Source organism: Apis cerana, linkage group LG7, assembly GCF_029169275.1.
Source record: "Apis cerana isolate GH-2021 linkage group LG7, AcerK_1.0, whole genome shotgun sequence".
Classification (NCBI taxonomy): domain Eukaryota; kingdom Metazoa; phylum Arthropoda; class Insecta; order Hymenoptera; family Apidae; genus Apis; species Apis cerana.
Genome location: NC_083858.1, coordinates 2,396,480 through 2,424,208, shown reverse-complemented (window position 1 = coordinate 2,424,208; position 27,729 = coordinate 2,396,480). Strand labels below are relative to the sequence as shown.

Here is a 27,729-nt window from a genome sequence, read left to right as displayed (position 1 = left end):
TTTCTTTTATTCCTGAAGATAAAATCAAGTATAATAAGTTTAAAACGTAAAGAAAGTTAAGGATATGGATCTTAATATTTATCGATTCCATTTTCAGTAATTGCCAATACCCTTTTATAACAGGAAATTTTTTTTATAAAATCAAAACCGTGCTTAACACGATACATATTTTATCGCTATTTGAATTCGTGAATATTGGATAATTTGATTAAAAGAGAATAGCTAAAACGTATTGTATGATCGATCCATGATTAAACGAAACGAAATTTCTTTCAATAATAAGAATTCTATAAAATACGGTATATCGTTCCACTTAAATTCCCTTTTCTAATACACTAATTATATTTTCATTTCTGACAAATAAAACAAGCCTTACAAAGATTAACGTTAAGGTAAACGAGAAAAAAAAAAACAAGAACCCAGCGTGATCACGTCACATAGAAAAATCGCTAAATTATACCCCAAGAATTAATCCGAAAACCATGAAATTTTCTTAACAAGAAGCCTTTTAGAGTAAAGGAGAACGAAACTTCGAAATTTCAATTCCTTTCCCCGGTTAAAAAACCTTGGTTAAAAAGGGAAAAAGTTAGAAACGAGAGAAAGATAAATAAATAAAAGAGGGAACGAGGGGAAGAAAAGCAGAGAACAGGAGGAGGAGGTGGGGAGGAAAAATTTCTAACCACGTTAAACACCGACGTACGAATGAAACGAAGAAAAAAAGGAAGGAAGAAAGGAAGAGGAAGGGAGAAAACACGAGGGAGGAAAATGAACTTGGAAGTTCTTACAGCGACGAGAGATTGCGCGAATAAACAATTCTTAAAGGAGCACGTTAAAATGACGTTGATTAAAGGCGTGAGAGGCGAAGATTGCCCGGAGAGTTTCTCCGCGAAACCTTTAAAAAAAAAAAAAAAAAGAAAGAAAGAAAAAGAAAACCATCCTCTCCACCTGTTTTTCCCCGTTGACATCTCTTTCTCTCTCCCCCCCTCTCTCTCTCATTAGCTTAACCAAGTTCCTTTGCGCAATTACAACTTTAATTATTATTATCGTTACAACGTTACAGCGAACCCAGCGCACATTTTCACATTGCGGTACGATATAATTCATTATCTCGTCGCGCGCGATTTTATTAAATGGTAAAACATTGCGCGTAATCGTGTAAAAAAAAATAAAAAAAATAAAAAAGTTGGCGCGAGAAATACGAGTCATTTTTTAAATATATACTTGGAGGATGTTTAGTTCTTTTTTTTTTAAATATTCTTTGACTTTAATCCGCGTTCGAGAGACAGACGCATAGGTTCGAAAGATAAGTGGTGGAGGAAATTTGAGACAACATTTCAGAGGGGGTAAGGTTGCTGCGTCAGCGCGACGGTTAACGAAGTTCTGATTGTACCCACATAAGCCGGATGAAAGGGAGCGAGTTTAATGGAAAAATCGAATGCGGGATCGCGTTATGCGTTAAAACTTTCCTTACGTTATCTCGCTCCCGGCCGGTGAAATTAAACGGGTTATTCGTAATACAGTGTTGGTTGTATTAATCAAAATTAACGAAGCTGGGGACGAGTGAGAAATTTTATAATTTTCCGTGAAAAATGAAACGGTCATTGTTGCGATGTTAATCGATATTCGTCCTTTTCTTTCCTTTGTCAAGCAATTCGAAATTAGGCAAATTTGGAAGAAAGGGAGAAATTGGAATCGAAGAGGTTAGTTAATCAAATTGTTTACAAATCAATATGTTTTCATTGATAAAAAAAACCTTTTTTTGCAGCGTTCATTACTCCTGAAATTTTTATATTAAACTGGAAAGATCGGATGCAAAATGCAATTGACTGGGATAAAGAAAAAAAAAAAAAATATTTGAAATTTAACGAACACGTGTCGTGAATAACTTAGCAGAGAAAGAATCTGTCACGCATCGAATTTCGAGAGGACAGAATTGCCCTAAAAAATAAATAAAAAAGAAAAAAAAATACAGAGGGCCAACGAGATAGAGACAGACGGCAGGGTGATTGGGGATGGACGAAAGCTGGAAAACTCTAAAAATTCGCGTTCGAATAGATCACGAATCTGTCGTTTGTGACAAACGCTATTACCAACGCTGGATAACCGCGACGTGGATCGATCGAAATACCGATTAATCGGGATCGGAAAAGCCTGTCGAGCCATAATTGGAAGGTTATACGCCTATGAAATTACCGTTTAATAAATTTTCCTATCGATATCGGTTATCAGAACAGTCAGCATATCGGTAAACTAGTACAAATAACGAATATCTAAAAGGTTATATAAATTACTACGCTTTGTTTCTTCTTTACAATTTATGCTTGGAGAAAGAATATTTCGTGTATTTAATAATTCCACTTTCCTTATTACTTATTTTTTTCTTTTTCAATCTCCTAAAAAGAAAAATAAAATTTATTCGCCTAACCTTCAATTTCTTTTGAAACCCGAAACAGAGAATTATTAACACAACATGATCCGCAACGAAATGGTATCAACGAGATCAAAAGATATATATCTTCTCTTCTACGAAAAAAGAATCGTCTCGAAAAGAAATAACTCTACACCCCTCCACTCACCAGCTTGTTTTCTATCTCCGGGATAGAACATTATTAAATATCCCTAACCCCCCCTCCTCTTATCACAACCAACTCCGCCGCCGTTATACGGAAAATAAAGAAACGCTCGTTCTGGAGACGCCATTTCTCGTCGCTTCTTTTCGGCTTGGCTTGGCGCGAATCCGCCTGTTTTTTTTTTTTTTTTAACCTGTATTTCTGCTCCATAGAAACTAGAGACTATCTTCTCGACAATGGTTCCGGTGATGAAAGTTCCGCGGCCCTCTTTCCAGGCCATTACTGTGTGCACCAAGATCGCAAGAAGCACGCCGCGCTGCTCACGAAATTGCTTCGAGCAATCGTTTGCGGTATGGCGGAATGAATGGATGTCGTAGGATCCTTGTATACCCGATCTCTCGTAACGATACTTTAATCGTTGTTTTAACACCGAGGGATCAACATATCGATCGTTTCTCGAGAGGAAACGAATGGTCGAACAATCGTCTAAATTTCAATCAACTCTTTGGAATGGAATAATTTTCTCTTCCCCCCTTTTTTTTTAGTAACCGTACGAAAATATTATTATTATCTTTTTATATTCATTCGATAAAGATCTTCGCGAATGATTGAATCCATCGATAAAACAGTCTGTGGTAAAATTCAATTCCTTAAACGTGATTCGAAATTTAAACGTTCCACGGATGATGGAACAGCACGGTGGAAAATAAAGAGAGTTGATTAGGCGAATCGATTCGCTATTTGTTACAACGATTTTTCAAGTTGAGCGTGTAAGAATCGTACGAGTTATATGTACGTATAAGGGACGATTAAAAGGAAATGAACTTAGAAGGGGAAAATAAATAGTTTCCGACGGCGGCTCGTAATTAAAGAACAAACGAGCAGGACGTATCGTGACGTATTGCACCTCGGGGACTCCGTGGGAGAGAGTGATCGTAGAAATAATTAACTTGTACTATTTTCGCGACAGGAACATTTGTAAGCAACAAACTGCGTCGTTCCATCGATTTTTTCCTCAACTGGACAATTTTCACCGTTATCTTGTAAATTTTCGAATTTTAAGTTTAAATGTATGATCTCCTTTTTTTTGAAATGTAATAACGCGAGATGTTTGGTGCTCTGTCTCTTTATGAAAAAAATTCTCGATGGCTTCGAGTAGAAACTAGAACCAGAGTTATTATTATTAACGAATTTCGTAACGTTGTTCGGAACTCAAAAAGGAATTTTCGAGTATTCTCTTAAACTTAAAATTATCATTCCGTTCGATGTATATATATTTTTGTTTAAACTCCTTTTGTGGAACTTTCTCTTTGCCGTTCTTCTTCAAAATACTGGGCAAATATAACGGAAATAGTTGGATTTGATAGAGCGCGCGAAACGCGAGCGATTCGATCCGGTAAATTTGCTAAATTCACCGATTACGCAAACTTCTGCCAAGTCCTATGGAATTTTCTCCAAGCCAAACTAACCGAATCCATTAAAGCTTTCCAAAACCTGTTCGCGCCTCCCCATTCCCTGAAACAGAAATCGCAAATCATCCCCTGGAAACTCGACGATCTTCTACTTTACACGAACAATCTCGCGCCACGAAATAATTTCAAACTTATCTTTCAATTCGGAAGAAGGGGCTATTTCGAGTTGAAATTCTCAGAAAAATATCTATACCAACAATTTCACAATTACTCCCTCCTGCTCGGTCGAACACCTTCTCGTCCCAGCTTCGAACGTTACTCTCTCCTTCCCTCCCTTTTTCTTCCTAATCACGGTTAATCCCGACAAGCAAACCCTCTTTCCAAAAAACCTCTTCCCCTGTTCCCCGCAAAACCGCAAACACGGAAGATATCTCGGAAGAATCCTTCCACCGCAGCCCACAAAACCTCTCAGTTCCAAAAATCCGACCCCTCTCGATAAATCGGTATTATTGACGGGCCATTAGCGATCGTGCTCTTGCTTTCTTAACACCGTTAAACGCATCGTTAACCGGCAGGTTCGTCGCTCTCCACCCCTGTTTACGACGTCCTCGATGATTAATTCACGCGCCCCGTTCGTTTCGACGAACGCGTGCCGATGTCTAACGAAGTTGGTTAGAGTTGATTAAATATGCGTGAGGGAAAGGCTCCGTTGTTACACCGATACGAGGAGGGGTGGCGCACTCGATTAGCCCCGGAATCGAGGAGAGGCTAGTGGCGTGCTCTCTCGAAAACGCGACGCCAGCGTGTTTCGAGCCCCTCTTGGGAGGAGGGCGTCCCACGGATTTTCTTTGATCCGACGAACCCACTCTCGCGAATGCTAACGACTCTGAGAGATTTGGGAGGATGGATATGGGGGAGGAGTACGGATTGAATATGCATGCCATTGCTAAGAACTCTCCCCCTCTTCCTCGCCGAGCTTCATCTCGTGTTACTCGATGGAGAAAAATTTCTCGATCATTCTTGATTTTGCCCCTTGATTCGATCAATTCAACGAAGGCATGTGGCGTGCAACGTTACCTGTTAGATTAATGAGCGCGTAGGATGGTGCAGGGGATGGGAATGGTCCTGCGATTAATTTTCTTCGCCCCTTTCAGAGATCGAGGGAAACGCGTTCTCTTATTCTTAGGGAAATTTGGAAATGTGGGGAGAGAATAGTGATTGTAGGAATAGAAGCGGGGAGAAGGAGATGCAGTTTGCGGTAAGAGAAGAATATTCTCAAAACATTACGGATCTTGGCTACGTTGAACGATAAGCATGGAATATGAAAAGTTTTCGAAACGGAGTATAGAAACTTTACTATGCTTTCACGTCTGTAAGAGCTTTTACAGCTTTCAAAGGTATAACTTCTGATCGTATCGAAGGAAATAAAGCTCACGAACCGTTGTAGTCTTTGTATTATATACTTGTAACGCATTTCCTCGAATTTCGCGGAAATATTCTTTATGTCGCGATCATTTTTCTCCAACGAAAATTTTTACGTACGGAGAATAAAATTAGACATTAAGCATACAGGGCGTTGATATATTTGTTGGAGGATCGATTAGTTAAAGAATCGAGAAGCAAAAGATATCGATTAAGTTACAAACAATCGAAGTTAAATTATTGTAACGATCGATCCTCTGAACGTAACACGAATGTATTAACATTTTGTGCATATTGCAAGTTGAATAAATGGCGAAAGATTAAATAAGAAATTGGAATCATTTCGATTGTTCAGTAAATAATGACTTAAACAAGAGAAATCGATAAAAATTCAATCCTTTTGTGCAACTTGAATTTCGTAAAACATAAACGCGAATATATTGTCAACAAAGCGAAAATGAATGCTCTTTCCTTTGACTTTCGTAAATTAATAAATTTCACAAAGTTCGAATTACATTTATTTACAAAATTGATTAAATAATTAACGTAGCCAATGAAATCGTCGCTTGCGGGACAAAATTTCCCTTCAAAATTTACCCAAGAACGCGAGGATCTACGATTTTGTTTCATCGAATAAATGAATTGTGAACAGGTTCAGTGCACGAGATTAAATCGAAACTTGGATATTATTCCTTCTGGATAAAGATCAAAAAGTTGGGGATCGGAAACGTTTCCAAAAACGTGAAATCCACTCGGAGGAAGATGGAGAGAGGAGAGGGCGAGGCAGAATCTCGAGGGAGCAATACTGGCGTACTCTCTGACGGAGTAGGCTCGAGTTGGCTTCAGACTCAGAACGGATATTCCCGAGAGCCTTTCCGGTTTCGCGGCCCCCGTAATTCAACCACTTAGGTGGCAACACGGCCAGATAATTTCCCGGTTTCCTTTATCGATTCACAACGATTTAATACGAATCCCTCTTGTTATTCGTAAACTTGAAAATTATTTTCGTCAATTGAACGATAACACCTTGCCTCCGAGAGATCCCCTCCTCGAAAGGGAAACAAACAAATCGTTCTACATTTCGAGCTCGAACGCGGGCAAAGGAAAATAACAAATAACTTTCTCGTTCATTTTCAGAAACTTGACGGAGAATTTCCATCCCCGTTATCTCCGGGATTTTCATTCCGAAACCGAAACAACAGTGGATATAACGTTTGTATAAATGTTACGTTGACAGGTATGGATTTGATTTAAAGTGGTTAAAATATTTTATTCAAGGTTATATCGTTCATGTTGTTCAAATTGACTCGAGCGATAAATGAATGGAAATTAAGAAAAGGATTCATAAGAGTTTAAGAATATAGTTTTGATTAATCGATCATGTAGTCCAGAAAAAATATATGATATACGAAAAATTTGAAGAATAAGTAGAATTTTTGAAAATATATAAAATCATGTAAATACGTGGGAACGTTAAATCGGGTGAATATGAAACAGATACAAAAGAAAAAGAAGGAGGCAACTTGATCTTATTTTTATCAAGGAGAAAATAACAAAAGTTAATTGAACGTTCTTCGATGTCAAGATGTATATATGAAACAATTGTACAATAAAAGCTTCGTTGTGTAACTTAATCGGGAGATAAAAATATTGAGACAAGAAAATTTTTATTTTTTATAAAACAACGATAGGTTTATTGTCAGTTTTATTTGATATTAAAGACAAAATTAGAAAAGAAAAAAGTAGAAAATTTCTGTATAAGTTAAATAATTACACAAATTTTTGATACCATTAATTCTGCGATGTTACGTTGGTTAGCTAGATATTAAATCATTTAATTTTTGCTTCTAAAGTTGTGCGAATGTTTTCGAAACGAGTCGATATATCTTCGTCACTGTTAATTCATCGCTAATTTATTAAATAAATTTCACCGTATGGAAGAAAATTTAACAAATAAATTTCACTCTGTAGAAGAAAATAAACACTTTGTGCGTTTACATATTGATCATATAAAGTCATGCCCCTGCCAAATCATCGTTTGGTCAATTGGTATTGATTGGTCGAACTGTTTAGTCGATCAGCTTTTCCCAATATTTGAGGCACATTTCATCGTTGCGCGATGTCGTGAATAGGGCAAAATTTTCGGTGACAATGAGATGATAATTGTTGCAGCCACATTTGTAGCGATTGCTAAACAGAGTAATTTAAAGGAAAATAATTTAAAAAAGAATGAATAATTCTACGAACGATTTGATTTTGACGTCTATATTTAACTTCGAATATAAATGGAACAGCGAATTCAGGATTTTTGTTTAAAACGTGCAGCATTAAATTCGAGCATTAAAAATTTATTAAGCTTGATGCAAATTTTAAAACTTCCTCGTTTATCCGCTACTACTCTTCCTCCTTTTACGTGCATTAATTGCATTCGATTATTTAACAGTAACTATGCGATTGTTGTAGGTCACGCGTCCCTAGGCTAGTTTTTTTTTTACATTTACCATCAGTCGATAAACTGATCGACAGATTGATCGGCTTTTCGAACCATGCAGCTCCAAACTGACATTAACGAGCGGTTTTGTCAATTGTCAAAGAGTTAACGACAATGAATATTTTTCTCCATCTTTCATTTTGTACAAAAGTTTAAATCAAAAAAAACTTGTTGCTAATAATATATATATATATATAATATATATATATATATATATAATAATTCCGAATAAAATTTCACAAACATTTTATACAAAAGAGTTTATACGAGAAGGATCAAAATAAATTCGACAGTTATTGAAAATGACAGGGCAATCTCTCTTCGAATCAAGTCACTCTCAAAGTGTATTTTTCCCTTGTACACGAATTTTCCAATATCCATCCTCTATCCTCGTAATTAGACGTTTGTATATTTATATAAAATTTGAATATACGAAAACCAGCACTGTACGATATTTAAATAAATTTTCTCCATTACCCCATCATCGTTCGGATCAAAAATTTAATTTTGCACAAAACACCAAAGTTTCACCTCGACCACCTTTTATCAACAATATTTCAGATCCAAAATATTTATCCATCTATATATCCACATATTTTACTTCATTTCGACATAAATCATATATTAAATTAAACGTAACAAAAATCACCAATTTAAACTATCCCCATCCTTGAAATAATACCTAATACCCAATCCTCCCCCTCGTTTCGATCCAAACTCCCCTTCCTTTCCCCCAAATCGAACAAACAAACAAACAAAATCCTTTTTCGCAAAGCTGTCTCGCCAATCTCGTCGAAATAATATATATATATATAAAAAAGAAAGAAGGGGAAAAAAGAAGGAACTCGTTACAGGAGCGACTCGAGTCGCAATTTGCCCGGCTGCCATCAGCTTAATTGGAGTCGGCGTAACTCGAAGTTGGGTCGGTGGGCGGCCAGTGAATTAACACCTCGGAGGATCGCGGAATTCACGATCCGGGCCGGCCATGCGGAAACTATGCCGAGACACCGCGGGGATATCCGGTTGATGGGGCGAAAGATAGAGGCGTTGAAACGGCGTTGGAAGTAATTTGCAAAGTAAAGGGAGAGGGGAGGGATTCGCGAATCAGCCGAGTTTAATTGCTCGCCCGCCAATTGGCGGCCAACATTTTCTGCTTTCGAGCCGAGTCCTTCCGAGAGATTGCGAGAAAGGAGGCGGGACGATTCGGGATACGAGGATTCGCATACACAGCTTCGAAACGGGACACGTTGTGACGATGTTGGAGGGTCGTTTAACGAGATTCGAATGCGTGGCGATAATGACGGGTGGACGGAGTGCGAGCCGAGTGCGCTTCGAACGCAGTGTGTTTCTGATGGGGAATATGTTCGATCCGATTAATATCTGTGCCGGGTAGAGGAGTGGTTTTAACAGGTATAGATTGTACGTGTTTATAATCGGTGGAATTTTTAGTTAAGCATTTTTTAATAAACGATGCAAAAGGAAATTCTTATAATTGATTAAATTTAACTATTTTAATCTCTCTTTCTTTCGTTGCTCCATGTATAGTTGTACAAATGTAAAATTGAATAGAAATTTTTCGGATCAAGTTTCAAATATTTTCGAATATTTATTCCAGGGAAGGATCTTTAGAAATAATTGCCGAAATAAATATTAACTGATATTTAATTATTTTAATCTCTCTTTCTTTCGTTGCTCCATGTATAATTGTATGTAAAATTGAATAGAAATTTTTCGGATCAAGTTTCAAATATTTTCGAATATTTATTCCAGGGAAGAATCTTTAGAAATAATTGGCGAAATGAATAAGGATAAAACGAAGGTATAGAATATGATAAATAATAATTGATGGTAACAACGAATAAATTTTCTTTACAATTTATAAATTGAGAAATATTGAAACGGTATAAAAGCGTAGCTAAATTTAGAAATAGCAAAGCATATGTAGATGTTTCACTCAGACTTATATTTTAAACTTACACTTCTCGAAAAGGATTTCCTTTTTTATTATTATACACACACAGTATTATCAAATTATCATAATTCCAACCTGATTTAAAAGACTCGTATTTCCTCGTTGATCGAAAATTTATTTATAACGAAAGATTAAAAGATTTTCCAAGGAGAATTCCAAACAAGAGAAATGGATGCAATCCGTGACGCCAAGATGATAATCTTGGAAAATCAGCGATTGCTAAATCCAAAAAAAAAATTCCAAGCTCTCTGAAATGACACTTGATCTCGATTCTCTTAAATCAAATCATCGGAAAAGTAAGTTGGAGCGAGCGAATATCATCAGTCGCTTTCATCATCGCGAAAAGAAAACAAAAAAAAAAAGGGAAAACGTCGATCGTTATTTAGGCCAGTCGCATCGAGCTCGAATATGCGAGACAGAATATGAATGAACGAAGGTTCGATGATGATTAACCTAAGTGGAGTATATAAGGCATCACGTGTATCAACCGTGAATGGAAAATGTCGAAAGTGGTCGATCGAATTAGATAAAAATTGGAACGGATGACCAATTTGTTCCGCTGAATTATTCAAATATATAAACTTTACGAAAAGAGACGAGAGTTAATATTTGCTCGGAGCTTTTTTCTCCAAGGGATTTTCATAAAATTCAACTTCCCTAACGAACGATATCATTATTGCAATTTGCGCCTGTGACGCATGGGGTGATAACTGTGCCTCGTTAATTATACAACGAGACACATTTCCTTCTGGCTATCGAATAAGAAAATAATTATTTTCACCGGGAAGAGGTCGTCGGAATTTTTATAAACGCTGCGACGATCTTTGTTACGATATTTGTGTGAATGGGACGCGAGGAACTGTGTTTCGTCAATTATTTCGATTATCAAACGAAAAAAATAAATAAATAATCCTCTAATAAATAGCGATCTTGGAAAAAATAAATTTTATAAGATTGTTCCGCCCAGTCAGAATGTCTTATACCGATATTTATGAAGAGGAAAATAAAGAAAATTCGATGAAATCAGGTTACGTAAGAGTTACCGCCCAGTGACAAGCAATTTTATTTTCAATTCGAGATACGACACATTTCCAGCAATATAAAGGAACGCGTACCTTTTCTGCGAAGCGTTAACGTAATAATCCACGTTGCGTACAATAATTAAACGGTGAAAGTACAGAGAGAGTGCAGGTACGACGAAACTGTTTGCGCCGAAATAACCGATCGTTATTTGCATCGAAAAATTCTCGTCGTAAAAATTCTTCTCCAGTGTAACTAATTTTTCTCACCGTCCCCCATTTTTCCTTTCCCTTGCCACGCTAAAGGCGATATCGAGCGTGCTAAAACGCTAGGAGGGAGGGGAGGCTGTTGGTAAAAATCAATTCCCCTCCCATGCGAGCGAGGAAGAAAAATATTGGCCCATTCACAAGCACAATTTTCTGGGTATTACGCGGTATCGGGGCACGTTTGGGGTGGATCTTGAGTAACCGTCGTTCGTTCGATTGCTTAAATTGGTTATGGTCGACGGTGCCGCCATCTGGATAATTTTTTCCTACGTATTTCCTAAGTAAATCTCTCGTCGAATCTTCTATTGATCCTTAACGAATAATTAAATCGTCCAAGAATCGAAATTCGTTCTTATTATCCTTACAGCGTTAAAATTAATAAATTTAAAATTCTCCCTTCCAAGTGACGACGAAAATTAAATTAGACGATCAGGGAATTCTTCAACCGAGGAAATTAATAATCACGAATGTCCAACATTCTCGTTGAAATCATGGATGATCGATGCCCGAGATCGAACTTGTTCCACGAGATTGAATTAGGTGGATGGCGGAGGACAGTATCAATGGCCAACGGTGCGTTTAAGTGATAAATGATAACGATCTTTAGATGGCCACTATCCCCCTCCCCCTTGTTTCAAACGATTGCATCGTGATTCCAAAGGAATCTCCAATAACGCGCCCCCCTCCCCCGGCGTAATATCGTTTCTTACGAGCTGTATCTTATCGAGAAATAATGGAAGCACGTGGCTAAGTCGGCGTACTTAACGTCCACGTTCGAACGCCTCCCCACGATCGTCGCCAAGATTTAACATCCGACCATAGCTTAAAAATAAAATTGAACCGCTACTTTCGAGGGAAAAGAATAAAAGGATCTCGAAATCGAAAACTGGATTCCGAGAGGATGGATTCTGAGAGGAATTCGTCGAGTGGTCGTAATTCTAGATTTCTTGTTTGAGAGATATTTAAGGAATTACGGAATATGTTTTGAAAAATCATCAATTTTGAAAAATACGGCAATGAAATTTGAAAAGAAAAGGAAAGAATTTGATTAAATATTTTAATCTAATTTTATTTATATCGTTTCGTGTTGTTTTCACGTCACGATCTAACAGGTCGAAAATAATGGAAAAGCGGTTTAATTCGGTCACAATCGATCGAACAGTTCGATCATCAGGACGGAGAAGATTTTCTTGGATCTTGAAAAGTCGTTGAATTCCGTAAGGTATTGTTTTATCGATAAAGCGTACAGTTGGAGGATGTTTATAGGCAACGAGGGACCCCGAGGAATCGTTCCGATATGTGAAAGGGCCAAGATCTTTATCCAAATCTCCAGCCCATTGTGTACGATTGTCACACAATTCAGGATACTTGGAGGATAAGTTTGAGGATGTTCGAAATTCCACCTTAAATGCAAATTCTACGCTCCATAACTAATGGTAACCGATTCGAAACTGTTCGAGATCGTTCGCCAAGATAAATTAAATAGGGCGAGTTATTCAAGCGAAATGAATTCTTTCCTTCAATTTCGAGTCTTCAAATTGTGTCCTTTTAAATTTCATTACAAAAAAAAAAAATGCAAATCACATCTACTTTTAATCACACTCTTGATTATTTCCAATTATTTTCGATCTTTTATTACACATATTATCAAACTCGTATTTCCAATATAAAAAAATTAATTTTTTCGAGAAACCTACCGATTTTTATAAAAATATAAAAAAAAAAAGAAAGGAGAGAAAGTTAATAGCAGTGAAGGACTATTTCGCGTACTTACAGATACGATTTCTTCTGGTCCCAAGAAACTATCTCCGTGACGACAAAGCGGCCGGAAGTGAGGGCGGTTTTCCTCGGCGTACTCGAAGAAACGTTGGTAATTGCGACTGCATGCCTCCAGTAACTTCCATCGTGTTGCCTTTTGGGCAGGATCGTAAGAAACGTGTCCCCGTCATCGCTGAACATCGGTGGCTCGAACTGTTCCACCCATCCGTGGCTCTCTATGTGCGTCAGCGCCTGCCAAGATGAATATTTCATTCGTGTATACACACACACACACACATATATACACATATACACACTTCTTCTTTTTCTTTCGTCGGAAAACGATGGTGAAATATTGCGCATCGTCGAGTTCGACCATCTTCTTTCCATGCATGAATGAGCGAGAAGCTTTTCCCTCTCTCTCGACCAAGAAGAAATTTTGGATAATTTGTAAAACATATGGTGATGAGTGTTTGAAACACGGGTGAAGAGAATATTGCAATGCAAGAAGAATTATCGAATTGAATCGATTGGATGTTGATACGAAAGAAAGTTTAAAGATTATTATGTTTCGAGATATTCCTTTTGAATATTTTTGTATTCGTACACAGAGGAAAAATAATATAAATATTTTAATAACGTTTCAGAGAACATTATTATTTTTAATGAATAATCTTTACTTAATAGTAATTAAAATTTAACCAAAAGATTAAACTTACCGTTTCTTCGTTTTTCTCCTACTTAAAGGAAACTCTTTCATATAATATTTCATTAATTAAAAGGTATACTGATTTTTTTTTTATTAAGATAAAATCGTTAGAATTCTTCTCAAAAAATATTATCACTTATATCCATCTGAGCTTAATTATTAATATTTCGCAGATGATAGAAATATTCGTAATCTAGTTTTAATCAAATCCCCTAATAAAACGTCCAAACAAATAATTCCACTCGCGATCGAAATTTCTCACTCTCGAAACTATTCCATGAATATCGCGATACTTTCAACAACATTTCACCGCGAACCTAATTAAACCCGGAAAACTTTGTCTTTTACCGGTTATAAAAACCGTCGTGAAATTTTAAATGAAGAAGGAACCAGAGAAATCGCGAGGAAGCAAAAAAAAAAAAAAAAATTGATATACTTAGACGTTCTTATGAGCTTCGTAAAGCTTGCTTTCATCAAGAATAGAAATTAGTTTAACTGTCAAATTACTACTGGAATAAACAGCTCCTTTTGAATATTATACGATTTATTCGATGATGAGTAAAAAGAAATTTCGTGTGAAGATCGAATTTAAATTATTTGTCAAGATGATTTATAACAAAAATATAGAATATTTAATACATATATATGACAATTGAGTAGCTGGATGTAACAGAAATGACAAATAAAAAGAAATTTCGTGTAAAGATCGAATTAAATAAATTCGATTTTAAATTATTTGTCAAGATGATTTATAACAAAAATATAGAATATTTAATACATATTATATGATAATTGGGTAGCTGGATGTAACAGAAATGAAAGTACACCCTGTTTTGTTTTTTCTTGAATATCATCGTTTGACGATTTACTCGATGACGAGAATGAAGATCGAATTATATAACGTTGTTTCAGATTATTTAACAAATGAATGCGCCAAGATGATCGGACGATTTACAACAAAAATATAAAAATACAAATATACGTACGGTGGTGCAATTGGGTAGCTGGCCGTGGACGTAGCAGAAATGGAAATACGCCCTGTTTTGCACCCTGTTCATCCAGGTCGCGTACACGAGATTATCGGTAGGAAAAGCAACAGCGGATAAAATCCGTTCCTCGGTGGATAACTTGTTCGGATGTTCGATTTCAGTTAAGTTCGTGTTACCTTGGATCACTTTCTCTAAGTCGACGTAGAACAGCTTCACCGTAGGATTGGTCGTGCCACTCTGAAACAGTAGAGAAAACGAAGGGGGTCAGTCGAGGTTTCGATCAATCCCGCTTTTCTTCTGTTAATAACGTTACAAAACACGGTTTCAGAGGTTTTCTATATACCTTTAACGAGATCACAAATTATCTTGAGAAATGCACATTCTCTTTAATATAAGAGTCATATTGTTGTAAATAATATTGCTTCGATAAATGGTGTAAAAAATATGTTGTAATAACTAACGAATATGTAAAATTTCTAATGATTCAAAAAAGTTTTAATGTTTATTATTAAGTATCGATGAATTTCGATATATAATTTTTTAAAAATATACAAAAAGTGTATGTGTATATAAGTGAGTATTTTTCCTACATCCAGTGAAATTTTTCTTTGAATTTAGAAAGAAGAATTTACAATATACGCATACTTTTATTGAAATTAAATAATTATGTAGCTTTATCGGCCAGATTATTGAAAATTCCATTCATATCGAGTCTACAAAAAAAAAAAATTTCCATCCGATTAAAACTATGCTAGTTATTCGAATAATATTGAATATCGAAATCTCTCATAAACGAGTGATAATATATAACGTAATGTCTCATTTTATTAATTACTGATCACTCACGAGACCAAGAACACGTCTACATCTAATAATTTTCAGATGTTGCAAATGATTGCTATATTGATTTTATTATACCCATTATGAATCATCATTCGCGAGGATGAAAATAAAAGCGAGACTTGTTCTTGGATTATTCGATAAATAAGGGCAAGAATGTTCGATAAGTATCAAAATTAAACTATTTCCTTCGTAATTGAATGAAAATTCGCGCGTGATTGGAGAGATCGGCGATCCATCGATATGCCATTCCTGGATAATTCCTCACCTGTAAGGAATTGAAAAACTTCGAAGAATTCGAACGATGCATCTATATGCACAATATCGAGGATAAAGATTGAAAATATTTCTTCAAATTCCATCCTGGATATTGCTCTCCTTTCGATTCTTTTCTCTCGCGATAAAATTTAATTTGATTGGAAAATTAAAATCGAACTAATGGCGAGTTGAAAGGAACACTTATTTTATTTTATCATAATATCGATTAATTTCCTTTTGAAAAGAAAACATATCCTAATATTCCAAAATATTCTATTCTACGATGAGATGGCTCGTTATTAAAATCGGATTTTCATAGAATTTTCGCGACAGTTAGCAACATTGTCCCGTAAATTTAATTCCCGAGAACAATTAAAAATTTCGACGAAATACATAAAAAAAGAAAAAGTATAAAATTTAATATCACTTCGTGAATGATTCAAAAAAAAACGACGCAATAAAAGAACGATAATAATCGAGGCAAATAATTTTCCATTCCATCGTGGAAAACAGGGATGAATGAAAATTCAAAATCGGTGAACGAGCAGCACGTGGGGGACAAAAGGGGTGAAATTATTCTAGAAATTATTCCTCGTGAAAAATTCAAGCTTGGAGAATCGCATTAACGATGCGTGATCGTTGTCTCTCTGCGAAAAACGAGGTAATAGGTAAGAAAAGAGAGAAGAAGAAGAGAAAAAATAAAAAGGAATGGATGGGGAGAGGAGGGTATTGTAGATATAAGCGGTTAAGCGAGCAATATTTTCGCAGACCATATTTTGGTTTACCGCAAATCAACAGGACCAGAGGGGTTGAAAAATGCATGGGGAACGAAGGTCGAAATAAAAGAGAGGAAGATATATATTTATTCTTTTTTGTCTTCTTCTTTTCGCCAAGGAAGGAGGAAAAAGACGAGGCGAGGAGGGCACGCTTTGCATTTGGGCGGTGTTGAGAAATAGAAAGGGGAGGGAAGGGGTAAGCAGAGAGCAAAAAAAGTCAATTGGAGAGGATTCTTGGCTCGAAACGAGTCGATGCGTTTAAAATTTATTACAGGGGAATCGGACAATGCTCCGGCCGAATAAAACGGCCGCATTAAATTGTGAAATTGCAAAAGTTTGGAGAGAATATTTTTTGCACGCTCTGTGATAAATGGGACGATAAAATGTCATAATTGCCGTCGGATATTGGAATTAGCGTTCGAAGAATGGTTTTTCAACGTCAAAGAAACGGACGTATTTATGGATTTTTTCCCAGGCTGTAAATTTATAAGTAATTAACGAAAACAATAAGTAATCATATTGGATAGAAATCATTCGGATCCCAAATATTTACGCTCGACGTGGCGACGCTCGAAGAAGAGCGATAACGTTAAAAGAAAACGAAAAAGGGGAAACGAAATTCCACGGCAAAATAAAAATTGAACGTTTACTGTAATAAACCCTGTTCCTCCCAATAACCCACCGCTTTTTGCGCAATGTGGTGGCGATTCAAAGGCACGAGCACAGCTCGCGGTTACAAACGAGAACCATTCCTTTTGGAATACGATGCGCAACCCTCGATGCAACGTTCGTCCGAAACAAAGGAAACGAACGTCTCGTTCCGCGAAAATTCTTCGCCGCTCTTCCTTGTCTGGCTAAAAGCGAATCGATGAAGGAAAATAATTTTACGGCCGACAAGGAAAGGAAACGTCCCACCGCGGGAAACAGAGACGTCGCTCGAGGGTTGGATGGAAAGAAATGGAAATTTAAATCTTCCCTCGACGAGGCCTCGAATCCTCCCTCTCTCCCTCTTTGTGTGTGCGTCTCACTCGGATTGGTCCTTTAGCCATTCCCCGTCCGTTTTCTTTTTTCCACCCTTAAACTCCTCGCCTGTCCTCTCTCATTGTGAAATCTCTGTGATCTTTAAATGGACTCTTTGCTCCCACGGATTTCAGATTCGTGACGAGTATCAAAGTAGGCCACTTTGTCCGTTGGAAAATGAGTTTTCGTGAACACGTACTTGGAGGGGAGAAAGGAAAAGAAGAGAGGAAGAGGAAAGCGAAGATGTTCGTTGAATGACCACCGAGGATGATGCTCGCAGGAACCTCATTTTTTCTCCTGTCAAGACAAGCCTTTTTATACCTTATTTCACCCTCTCCCCTGCACTTCCTTCTGTTCTCGTATTTGGTTCGTTACCCCGTTTTACCCCGCCGCGTTTATTTGGTATGCATACCGAGAGATCTTTACTTCTTAACGCTGCAGTTTTGTTATCTCCGCCTCTGTTTAAAAAGGAAATATTCCGACGGTTCGTTCCGTTACAGGATTTCGTTACTTGCACAGTTGAGCTTTCTTTGTCTTCCTACGTTCCACATAATAACGTATTAAATTGGCAATATTACGAGAAATTTTCGCAAGCTAAATGGTGGGACTAATTATCGATGTGAAAACGATTTTATAACACAGATAATCCTTCTCTTATCGTTCGAACGATATTAATTCGATCACTTTCGTTTTTTCCAATTTGCAATCGGTAAATTTCCCTTCTATCCTCGAATAAGAGTGGCTCGCAGTAGAAATTCCGTAAACAAAGTTTAAATACGCGATCCGTCACTGGGGTGAATTGGAAAGGATGTGCACGGCGCAAGGAAGCCCATTAAAGAGGAACGACGTTATTCATCGCTCAGGTAAACTTCCAAGCAGCTTTCTCGCCGGGCAATATTTGCCGGTGGCCGGCACTGGCATCAATCGTGCCTCGTAAAAAGCCATTAAAAATTGCACAGGTGCCAGCTTCCACGCCCTCTTCGACTGCGAGCCTGGCTACTACTACCACCTTTCATCTCTTTCATTTTACCATCGACCTGTGGTAAAATTTCGAACAGTTTTGAGGATATGGGATAAAGTGAAAATTGATGGTAAAAGCTATATAAAAAAAGAAAAAAAAAGAAAAGAAATTTCTAAACCTAAGTGTTCGACTCGTGGAATCGATCGAGCAAAGGTGAAATTTTTCGTAATTTATTGGTCAATTTTTGGTGACGGGGAATCGAATGGGAGTTTCGTTCTAAAAATGAAAATTTGTAAATATTTTTAAACGTGTTCGATCCGTGGAATCAATCGAATGATGATTTGAATTTTATTTATTGTATATATTTTAAATAATTTATTTTAAATTTTCAAACGAGTTCAAATATTCGATATAGAAAATATTGTCATATTGTTCGAAATATATGTCAATTTTATTATGCAAATTTATCTTGTGCAATTTGAATCATAATATTGGTGTAAAATTTAAAAATATTAAAAAATTTCCTTATGATTTTTCTTATTATTTCGTAGACAGAAAATTAATCCTGAAATTCGTATAAAAATTCTTCTTTTCATCGCGATATCAATAATAAATTTATTCAAAACCATCACGACGTTTGGCTTGCTAAATCTTTGGATTCTATTACTCGAAAAAATACTCTCGACTCGTAGTCTCTCTCTCTCATTGATACCATCGAATCGTTTCCTTCCAATCTAAAGGCCGCTCGAAGTCGCGAGGGAAATTACTTCGAACAGAGGAGTAAAGGGAATGTTATTGGACAAAGTGGAAATCGTTCGAATCCACTTCGTCTTTCTCGCTATTCGCGAGTTTCTTCCTTTTTCCTCTCCCATTTTAGGGAGATAAACGTTTGTCACACGCTAGATTATACACGCTAAATTAATCCATTTCTCCTTTCCCAATTACTCTTTTTAACTTCGACCATTTTTTCTTCTCCTTATTCTCCTCTTAAGGGGAACGTGGATCTTCTTTTTGCGATATTATTCTTCTGATTATCGAAAACGAAGTAGACAATAAAAATATCGTGATTTATAAATATTGAAATGTATGTTAATTTCGCGTCAAACGTGATAAATAGACGTTCTGGCCCGATGTTCGTGCATTTATGCAATATTTAAATGTACGAAAATCTATAAATGTCACGTGACATGCACAAAATATTTAGAGTATAGTGCGTGTTATTAAAATTTGATTTTGCATAAACGGTATAGATTAGAAGAATGAATAAATAATTTCAATATAACACGTTTGATGTTGAGTTAATATAAATCAATGGATCACGAATTTGTTTTTAAGATTAATTGACCTGAATAACACTGAAGAAATTTTAAAAATATGCGGATAAAGTATATAATCATGAAAAAATTTGTGTAATTTTTTAATTTTTCCATGAAAGAAATATTTAAAATTTTTTTTTGCGTTGTTGGTATATTTTTCCCTGATATCTATACCAATTTTCACCCATGTTGGTTTTATAGATAAAAATTTCACAGTCAATTGAATAACTTGCTCTCTCTCTTTCTCTCTCTTTCTACTTCTATCTTCTATTTTACTCTATCATTCTCGGTTACTCTCACACATTGTATCGTTTTTCCATTTCCTCATACATGCAATCTTTTTTTTTCTTTTTTTAAAAGCAAACATTACTTTAGAAATATAAAATCAATTTTTAAAATTTCAATATTTATCTTATCTAAGATAAAACAATACTTTAAATATAAAAAAATAAGTGCTCGATCACTTTACTGTAAAAAAAATATCGCCAAGCTAAATTATATTCAAATGAAGGAATTGGAGGAATTCTTCAAAGATCTTTCACCAAAAAATAATTACTACAATTTATTATCCTGTATACTTATAAATAGAGTATTTCATATGTTCTTCTGGCGAAATCATAGTAAATAAATAACGATAATACTCATTTAATAAAAATTCATAAAATAAATAAAAATGTTACAAGGATGTATTATCGATATCAATTTAATACACAAATGTTACGATCATTTTCCAAGATATTAAAATTTGCAACGACGTTAAACGTTTTTCGTTTTTCAATCAAACATTCATTGAATTTATATAACATTCTCTTTACTTCCACCCCCTTAGAACATACTTAGACGAGGTATATAAAAAAAATACGAGCCAGCTTGTATATAAATCGAAAAAAAAAAAGAATATTACTTCTTCTAACCGTTCGCAATTTCTTTCAGAAAGCGTTCCAGTTATAAAGTCGCCAAGGATAATTGATGCATTGTAAACAGAGCCCTAGTGACGGACATATTTCACAAGTATGCTTCGCCGTGTACATATTTCATACTCATCCGTCATGTAGATTAAGTGGCTGCCAGACACATGGTTACCCCCGGCTACGAAGCAATTTTCTACGAAGCAACCATCGTACCTACCGTGGTCTAACGATTATACGTATATAATGTATATATTATTACGGCTATCCAGTGCCAAAAAACCGAAGGATCCTAAGAAAAAGTTCGGTCAGAAATGAAAAAAAAAAGAGAGAGAAAAGAGCGACACCTTCAGGTCGTCGCGCGCTGCGACAGGTCAGCGAGCATTTAAAGAGCAGGGTTGCCAACCGCGACGCGCGATTGTGTTGGTAAGTTAAATTGCGTAAGTTGAAGTGGCCTAGGAAAGGAGAATCGTTGGGAAGTTGTAATGAAAAGTCCCTGGAGCGGAGGAAGGGTTAAATAAATTGCAGGTACGTAATTTTTGTTCGTCGCGTTTTGTTTCTAACCTCACGTTGCCGCCATGTTAACGCCGCGCCGCGTCCCAAAAAGATGGCCGCTTCGTGGAAATTTGTTAATCAAAAATAAAGAAAAGAAAAGAAAAGAAAACTGGAAGAGGAGGAAAAGAAAAATACGCTTCGATTCTCTTCAGTTGTTGTACATTCTTCTTTAAGAAATATATATATAGATAAAATGATAATATAGTTTGATAAAGGTATATATATATATAAGAATAGAGTGGTAGTAATATAATGTATAGAGATAAATAGTTAGAATAGTTTGGATACTTCTCATAAGGAGTAAGAAGGAATATGTGCGGAATACACGGCGGATTCAAAGTTTTTCCGTATGCAATTTTGTGGTAGGTACGTGTAACTCGGTTGGAGAATATTAATCATCTTTTTTGCTGCCATTCCAAGAATCTACGGTGTTTCATCCAACCGTTTCTACGTTAGTTGGACCTTTAATACGTAATTTTTTTGATAAAGAAGACACTTTTAAGTCGTCCAATTTATATTCCGCCGTATAATCCAGATTTTAATCTTTTTCAAAGTGAAATCTTTTTCATCGAAAACGTATATCAAAATGTATGTATTGATTTTTGTAAATCCTTGTTACTGCGAATAATAATAATTTTCTGGTCAAAAAATTAGATCAAAAAATTAAAATCGCAATATTTTACTAGGAATCGGAGTTGAAGTTAAGAATGAAGTTACTTTAATCAATTATTATTATTCGAAGCATCAAATAACCGAGATTATTCGAGCATTTTAAACAAAATAACTCTATTCCAAATTTTAACTATTTACTTTTTTTTAGAAAATACCTACTCGAGGAAATACACGAGATTTTCGAACGTAAAGATAGTAAAATTCGATCGAAATGATCCAATGGACAAATCTTCGGGGGGTAACAAGCGAATATCGGTCGAAAACTTGTTCCCTCCTCCAATTTTCTAAAATTCAATTCCTCGAATGCACACAAAAGCCAGGACTCGAATCGTGATTCGACGAGAACCTGGCTGCGAAAGATCAAACGAAATGCAAAAGAGGGATCCTCCTCCTCCTCCTCCTCTCTCTCCCTCTCTCTAGTTGGACACTTACCTTGGGATAATGGATCGAGATCGCGGTCGTGTACTGGAACGACATGCTGCCCGGGTAACCGTAAAACGGTATCGTTATGATCGGTGTTTGGGAGTCGTCGAAGTAACCGAAGGCCAGTTTATTGCCGCTCGGCGAGAACCATAAAGCCTTGTTGGAACCGAACACCTCCTCTGAAATGAAACGAACAGCCGTTATACCGCGACAACCTGGTATTTTGATATTTCATGGACGTGGAGTTGTTCGTTGGAGAGGTTCGAAAGGTTTGGGATTCTTTCTGAAAGATGACGGCGAATATTTATTCAATTCAAGGTCAAAGAGAATCGCTGGAAATTTTTCCATCGAGATGAAATGTAAAATGTACGAGGCAATTTTATTTTAATTAATTTTTTTAACATCGCATGTATCGAAGAAATTGTATAATTTAAAAAAGTTTTGAATCCATAGTTCAGTTTATATCCGCTTATTTCTACTTGTCTTTTCGTATAAAGGTATACCAACACTTTTGTCCTCTAAAAAGATTCTATTACCAAATAGAATTTCTCGTAGGTTATTATGATGGTTATGCTGCTCTTTAAAATAAATGACACTCGACGATGGTTCTTTGTTCTTAGCACGTTTCATCTTTCCGTTCGTCATGTTCGAGAAGCGGAGCGCAGTAATACGAGAGTCTGAGAGTACGACACCTCGGATCGTATTACCAACGGTTTTTTACTTTTTTTCTACTTTTCTTTCATTCAATTCACTAATAATTTTCGTACGTATACTTATAATTTGAGGAATTATCAGAAATCCAATCCAGGAATTGATATCGATAATATTTATCGGCCCGATCGATCAATTTCTCAATAATAAAAATCATATCACAGAAATATTCGGATCGAATAACTCGTAATAAACTCGTAGATTTCAAAAGAATATCAGCAACGCGAAGAAAGGTTCTGACTCCTATTAACCGCACTTGTGCTCGTTAATAGCAGTCACGTGGCAGGCAATCGTTGTCAAAGTAGCAAATAGTCGTCACGCGTGTGTACAACCGTTGGCTGAAATTCACCGAACGCGTTCGAGATATATTCGTATATACACGAGACGCATTTTAATCACATTTTTGTACCGTGGATATATTTTCATCCGACTAAATTAGATTCATAAATGCGCGCATTGACGATATAATTTAATGATGAACGATACTTGTTACGTGTAATATTTTAATTGGAATGAAATTAAGTATTCACGTGTCAGGTATATTTAATTATTTAAGTAGTATAAAATAATTACGATGTGTAAAAGAAATGAAATCATCGTCGATCGATGAGCGGTATAGGTTATGGCTCGGACAAATAAAACGGAATGATGAGTCAAGAAGAACGAAACGATCAGTAGTAAGAAAAGCGATACAATACGACAAATGATATTGATTTATATAATTGGACGTAATAGAAGGATTCTCTGAATTATATCTGTAACAATGCGATAGATAGAAAGAGATATATATTTTGATTCGTTGAAAGAATCGTGCAGAATTATTTAAAGAAAATATGTAGCTTGAAAATTATTAGACAGAAAAATATCGTCGGATGTTTATAACGCTTGATATTGAAAAAATAAATCAACGTTGATTATTGATAGATCGATAGAGCAACATATCCATATTAATTCATAATTCAATTTCAAAATATATATATTTATCGTGATACGAATATTGAGAGAAAAAGAAAAACATTTAGCTTTCATCCCCTTTTTACCTCTTAGCTTTCCATTATGGAAATAATAATTTTCGAGTTTCTTTTTTCTTCGTTTCAAAATTATTATATCACGTATTTTGTACACGTTACATATTTACGTCTTTGGGAGAGTAATGTTTTGGAAAACAATCTACCCGAGGGTCATATTTATCATTTTATTCAAGGAAACATTCCTCTCCAATTCTCAAGGAATTTATACGAACGAATCCGCTATTCATCCACGAGAATTATTCCCTTAAATCGTGCTCCTTTCAACGGTACAAACAAAAATAGGGGAGAACAGGATCCGGAATTATATTCGAAGCAAGCAAGACATCGTTTCTCGCTCTCCCTCCACTTGTTCGGAAAAATATCTCACAATAGAGAAAAGTCAACCTGTTCGTAAGATTTCTCCGGCAATTATTCTCGTTGAATAAAAATGAGGCACAACAAACGACAATATACGGGGAGAGACGAGTATAAAATAAGGATAAAATAGAAATGGTGACCAAGACGATATTCTAATCGATACCCTTATCTATAAATAACGACGACGAATCTGTGACGTCGAAAAGAGCAGCGTCGATATTTCTTTCGTAAATATGAATGCATGCATAACGATTCATTCGATTCTGCATCGTCGAATTCATTATGCTGGGAACGTACTACGTGAATGGATGGACATGTATGCAAAGCCAACACTCACACAATATATCACAATAGACGATGAAACGTAAATTTCGCGAAACATCGGCTGTCATCGATAATTGATTCTTTCCCTCCCAATATTTTCCAGTTCAAAAAAAAAGTATCGTTTCTCTCCCTCCTTTTTTTTAAAATTTCGTTCCTTTATCCTCCTCCTTTTCGGCGTACGTGTTGCAGAAAGGAGTTCAAACACCAGTTATCGAACGAAAATTCGCGAGAATTGTGCTCGCATGCCGTGCGATTTCGACTTTGCCGCGCCACGTCGTTAACGCTCCGCATTTCCCTCCCGCGATTTTCCCAATGGCCGTACGCGTGTGGAATTCTGAAAGGGGATGAAAAATGTCCAAGGAAGGGAGGTCGAATCAGAATCTGGAATTTTTTATATATCTTTTTTCAAGCAGCATCAAGTGTCACGATAAAAAAAGAGAAAAAGGAATTTTCGAGCCCCGAATTTGAACGAACGAGTTCGTTTTAATTGATTCGTTCCGGATCGAGTTTAAATCTCCAATTGTGTGGAATATAGTGAAATATATTATCGTTGGTAAATCCATTTAATAAATTTAAAATACGTAGTAAATGAATTCAATTTGACTTGCTAAAATATCGTACACGTCACACGCGGATTGATTCAAAATGATATCGCGTTTGATTTGAACGTTGAATTTAAATTGTATTTCTTCATTGAAGCAACAAACATTTTCCTCCATCCTTTCTAACCTGAAAAGTTAGAACATTTATTTATCCACTCCAGAGAGAGACAATGGCTAAGCACAACGAGTGTGACGGCTCAATGAAAAGTTTATCATTTTGCAATCCGACAATTATCACGAAGTTAAAAGTGGAATATTTGAACACGTAAGACATCGATTCTATTTATACGAGAAATTGATACCAATGGCCTGAGACGAGAATTAGTTTCTTCGTTTCAAGTAGGGGGGCTCGATTTTTTCACGAAATAGGAAAGATGACGACCAATATCTTGGCGATAATCGATCTTCTTTGTCCGAACAGGGGTAGAAATCTCATCTCTCGCGCCTTTGACAAGGTGATCGTGGACCCTGGCCGTGGTACTTTGTGATTTCAATTCTCCCGTGAGATATAAACGTTAATGCACCTTTTACAACTTTCATTCCTCCATTTTCATTCTTCTGTCGCGGAACCCGGTTTTTCAATATCCTCGCAATAAATTCTTGATCAATGGCTCCGGTGTCTTTTTTAATCTACTTGTACGCAGATGAAAGGATAATTTCAACCCCTTTGTTCTAGCAGATAGAGTCTATTATATACATATATATAAAATTATTGTGTAAAATTATTGTATAAAATTGATTGAAATAGAATTTAAAAAAATTTATGCATTATGCTTCGATCTTGTTGATTTTTACTTGTTAAAAACATTATTTAAAAAGAGCAATTTTTCGAAATAGTTCATATTAAGTTAATTTCAATCAAGTTTGTTGCTACTGTTAGACGATCGGTGGCTGATTAAAAGTAGCTCGAATTTGATGAATATAAAATTAAAGAATAATGAAAATAATTTGTTCTCTCAATTTGTTAATTAAAATAAAATTTTCGCAAGTTCAATGATCATCGAGATCGAAGTATTTTCTTTTTTTTTTTCGTAAATATTTATTCCAAATTCCAGGCATGAAAGAACGAAAATTTAGAAATTTAGAAATTCATTTGCTCTTTCAGTTTGTTAATCAAAATAAAACTTTCGCAAGTTCAATGACCTTGACGATATATAAAAAAAAAATCATCGAGATCGAAGTATTTTCTTTTTTTTTTTTTCGTAAATATTTATTGCAAATTCCAGGCATGAAAGGACGAAAATTTAGAAATTCATTTGCTCTCTCAGTTTGTTAATCAAAATAAAACTTTCGCAAGTTCAATGACCTTGACGATATATTAAAAAAAAAAAATCATCGAGATAGAAGTATTTTCTTTTTTTTTTTTTTGCAAATATTTATTCCAAATTTCGAGTAATTCCAGGCATGAGAGGACGAAAATAGAAAAAATTCTTTCCTGACAAAAGAGAGAGAGAGGAATTTGTTATATCGACACGCCACTATTAATATATCCGCCCGACAATTTTCCATAATTCATTCCAGAGATGTTTTTTAATTAAAAAATTTCGACCAGTTGCAGCTGGTTCGCCGGTATTTTTGCGAATATGAATCATCGTTTCATGGGAATTACTCCCGGCGGATGCAATAAATCTGGCAGTTTACATGGACCTAACGAGCCGCCTATTTAACGCAATTGATAACGTGATTGATATTAAACGCATAATGTATCGATGAAATTGCGATACACCAACCTCTGTCATTTCTTTCCCTTCTATTGTTCGAATTGCTCTTTCAAAAATTTCCAACGGGGAAAAAAGAAGAAGAAGAAATATATATTCACAGAGCGAATAAAGAGGAATATCTGGACAAAAGAATATCATCATTATTCTTTTTTCTTAACTCATTAACTTCTCATGCCAGTGATATACACGTGGGGACGTATATATTCCTTGTTTAATTGTTTATTCATTTAATTTGTCGCGAATTTTTGTGGAGTTATAAATTAATCTCAATTGAAATAAAGATTACAAGGGAAATAATTAATAAATAATTAATTCGAAAATATTTCATTATATTTCGAATGATATGTGACGAGTAATAAAGTACGTATAGAAAAATACATATTTCATCTTGAACTGCGAAATTCAGAGGAACATACGTAGAAAAGTTTAAGGAAGTAAAGGATATCAGAGAAAAGCGTCTTTATACTTTTATATCGAAATCAAATACATCCGAGTATGAAAAGAAATAACGTGTATATTAATATTCGACTAATATTACGTAAAATGAAATAACAATTATTTCAACGATTCTACATATAAAGATAACATTCCATCGAATTGTTAATTGTCGTAACAATTATATTGAAAATTTAACAATTGTCAAAC

At 35.7% G+C, this 27,729-nt stretch overlaps 2 protein-coding genes across 12 annotated transcripts in view; one reads left to right on the top strand and one right to left on the bottom strand.

Moving 5' to 3' along the window:
• The window catches only part of LOC107998462 (transmembrane protein 164), a 72,467-nt gene extending 53,472 nt beyond the window's left edge, over positions 1 to 18,995 (top strand). The window contains exon 7 of the transcript XR_009830685.1: positions 17,638 to 18,995. The gene's annotated coding sequence lies outside the window, so the exon portion shown is untranslated. The remainder of the gene's footprint in view (positions 1 to 17,637) is intronic.
• Positions 1 to 27,729, bottom strand: part of LOC107994275 (venom dipeptidyl peptidase 4) — a 216,983-nt gene that overhangs the window by 43,206 nt on the left and 146,048 nt on the right. For all 11 annotated transcript variants that reach the window (XM_062077611.1, XM_062077614.1, XM_062077615.1 and 8 more), the window contains 3 exons: positions 22,348 to 22,517; positions 14,607 to 14,846; positions 12,928 to 13,163 (listed from right to left, as the gene is read on the bottom strand). In XM_062077611.1, coding sequence (XP_061933595.1) covers positions 12,928 to 13,163; positions 14,607 to 14,846; positions 22,348 to 22,517 — 646 coding nt within the window. The remainder of the gene's footprint in view (positions 1 to 12,927; positions 13,164 to 14,606; positions 14,847 to 22,347; positions 22,518 to 27,729) is intronic.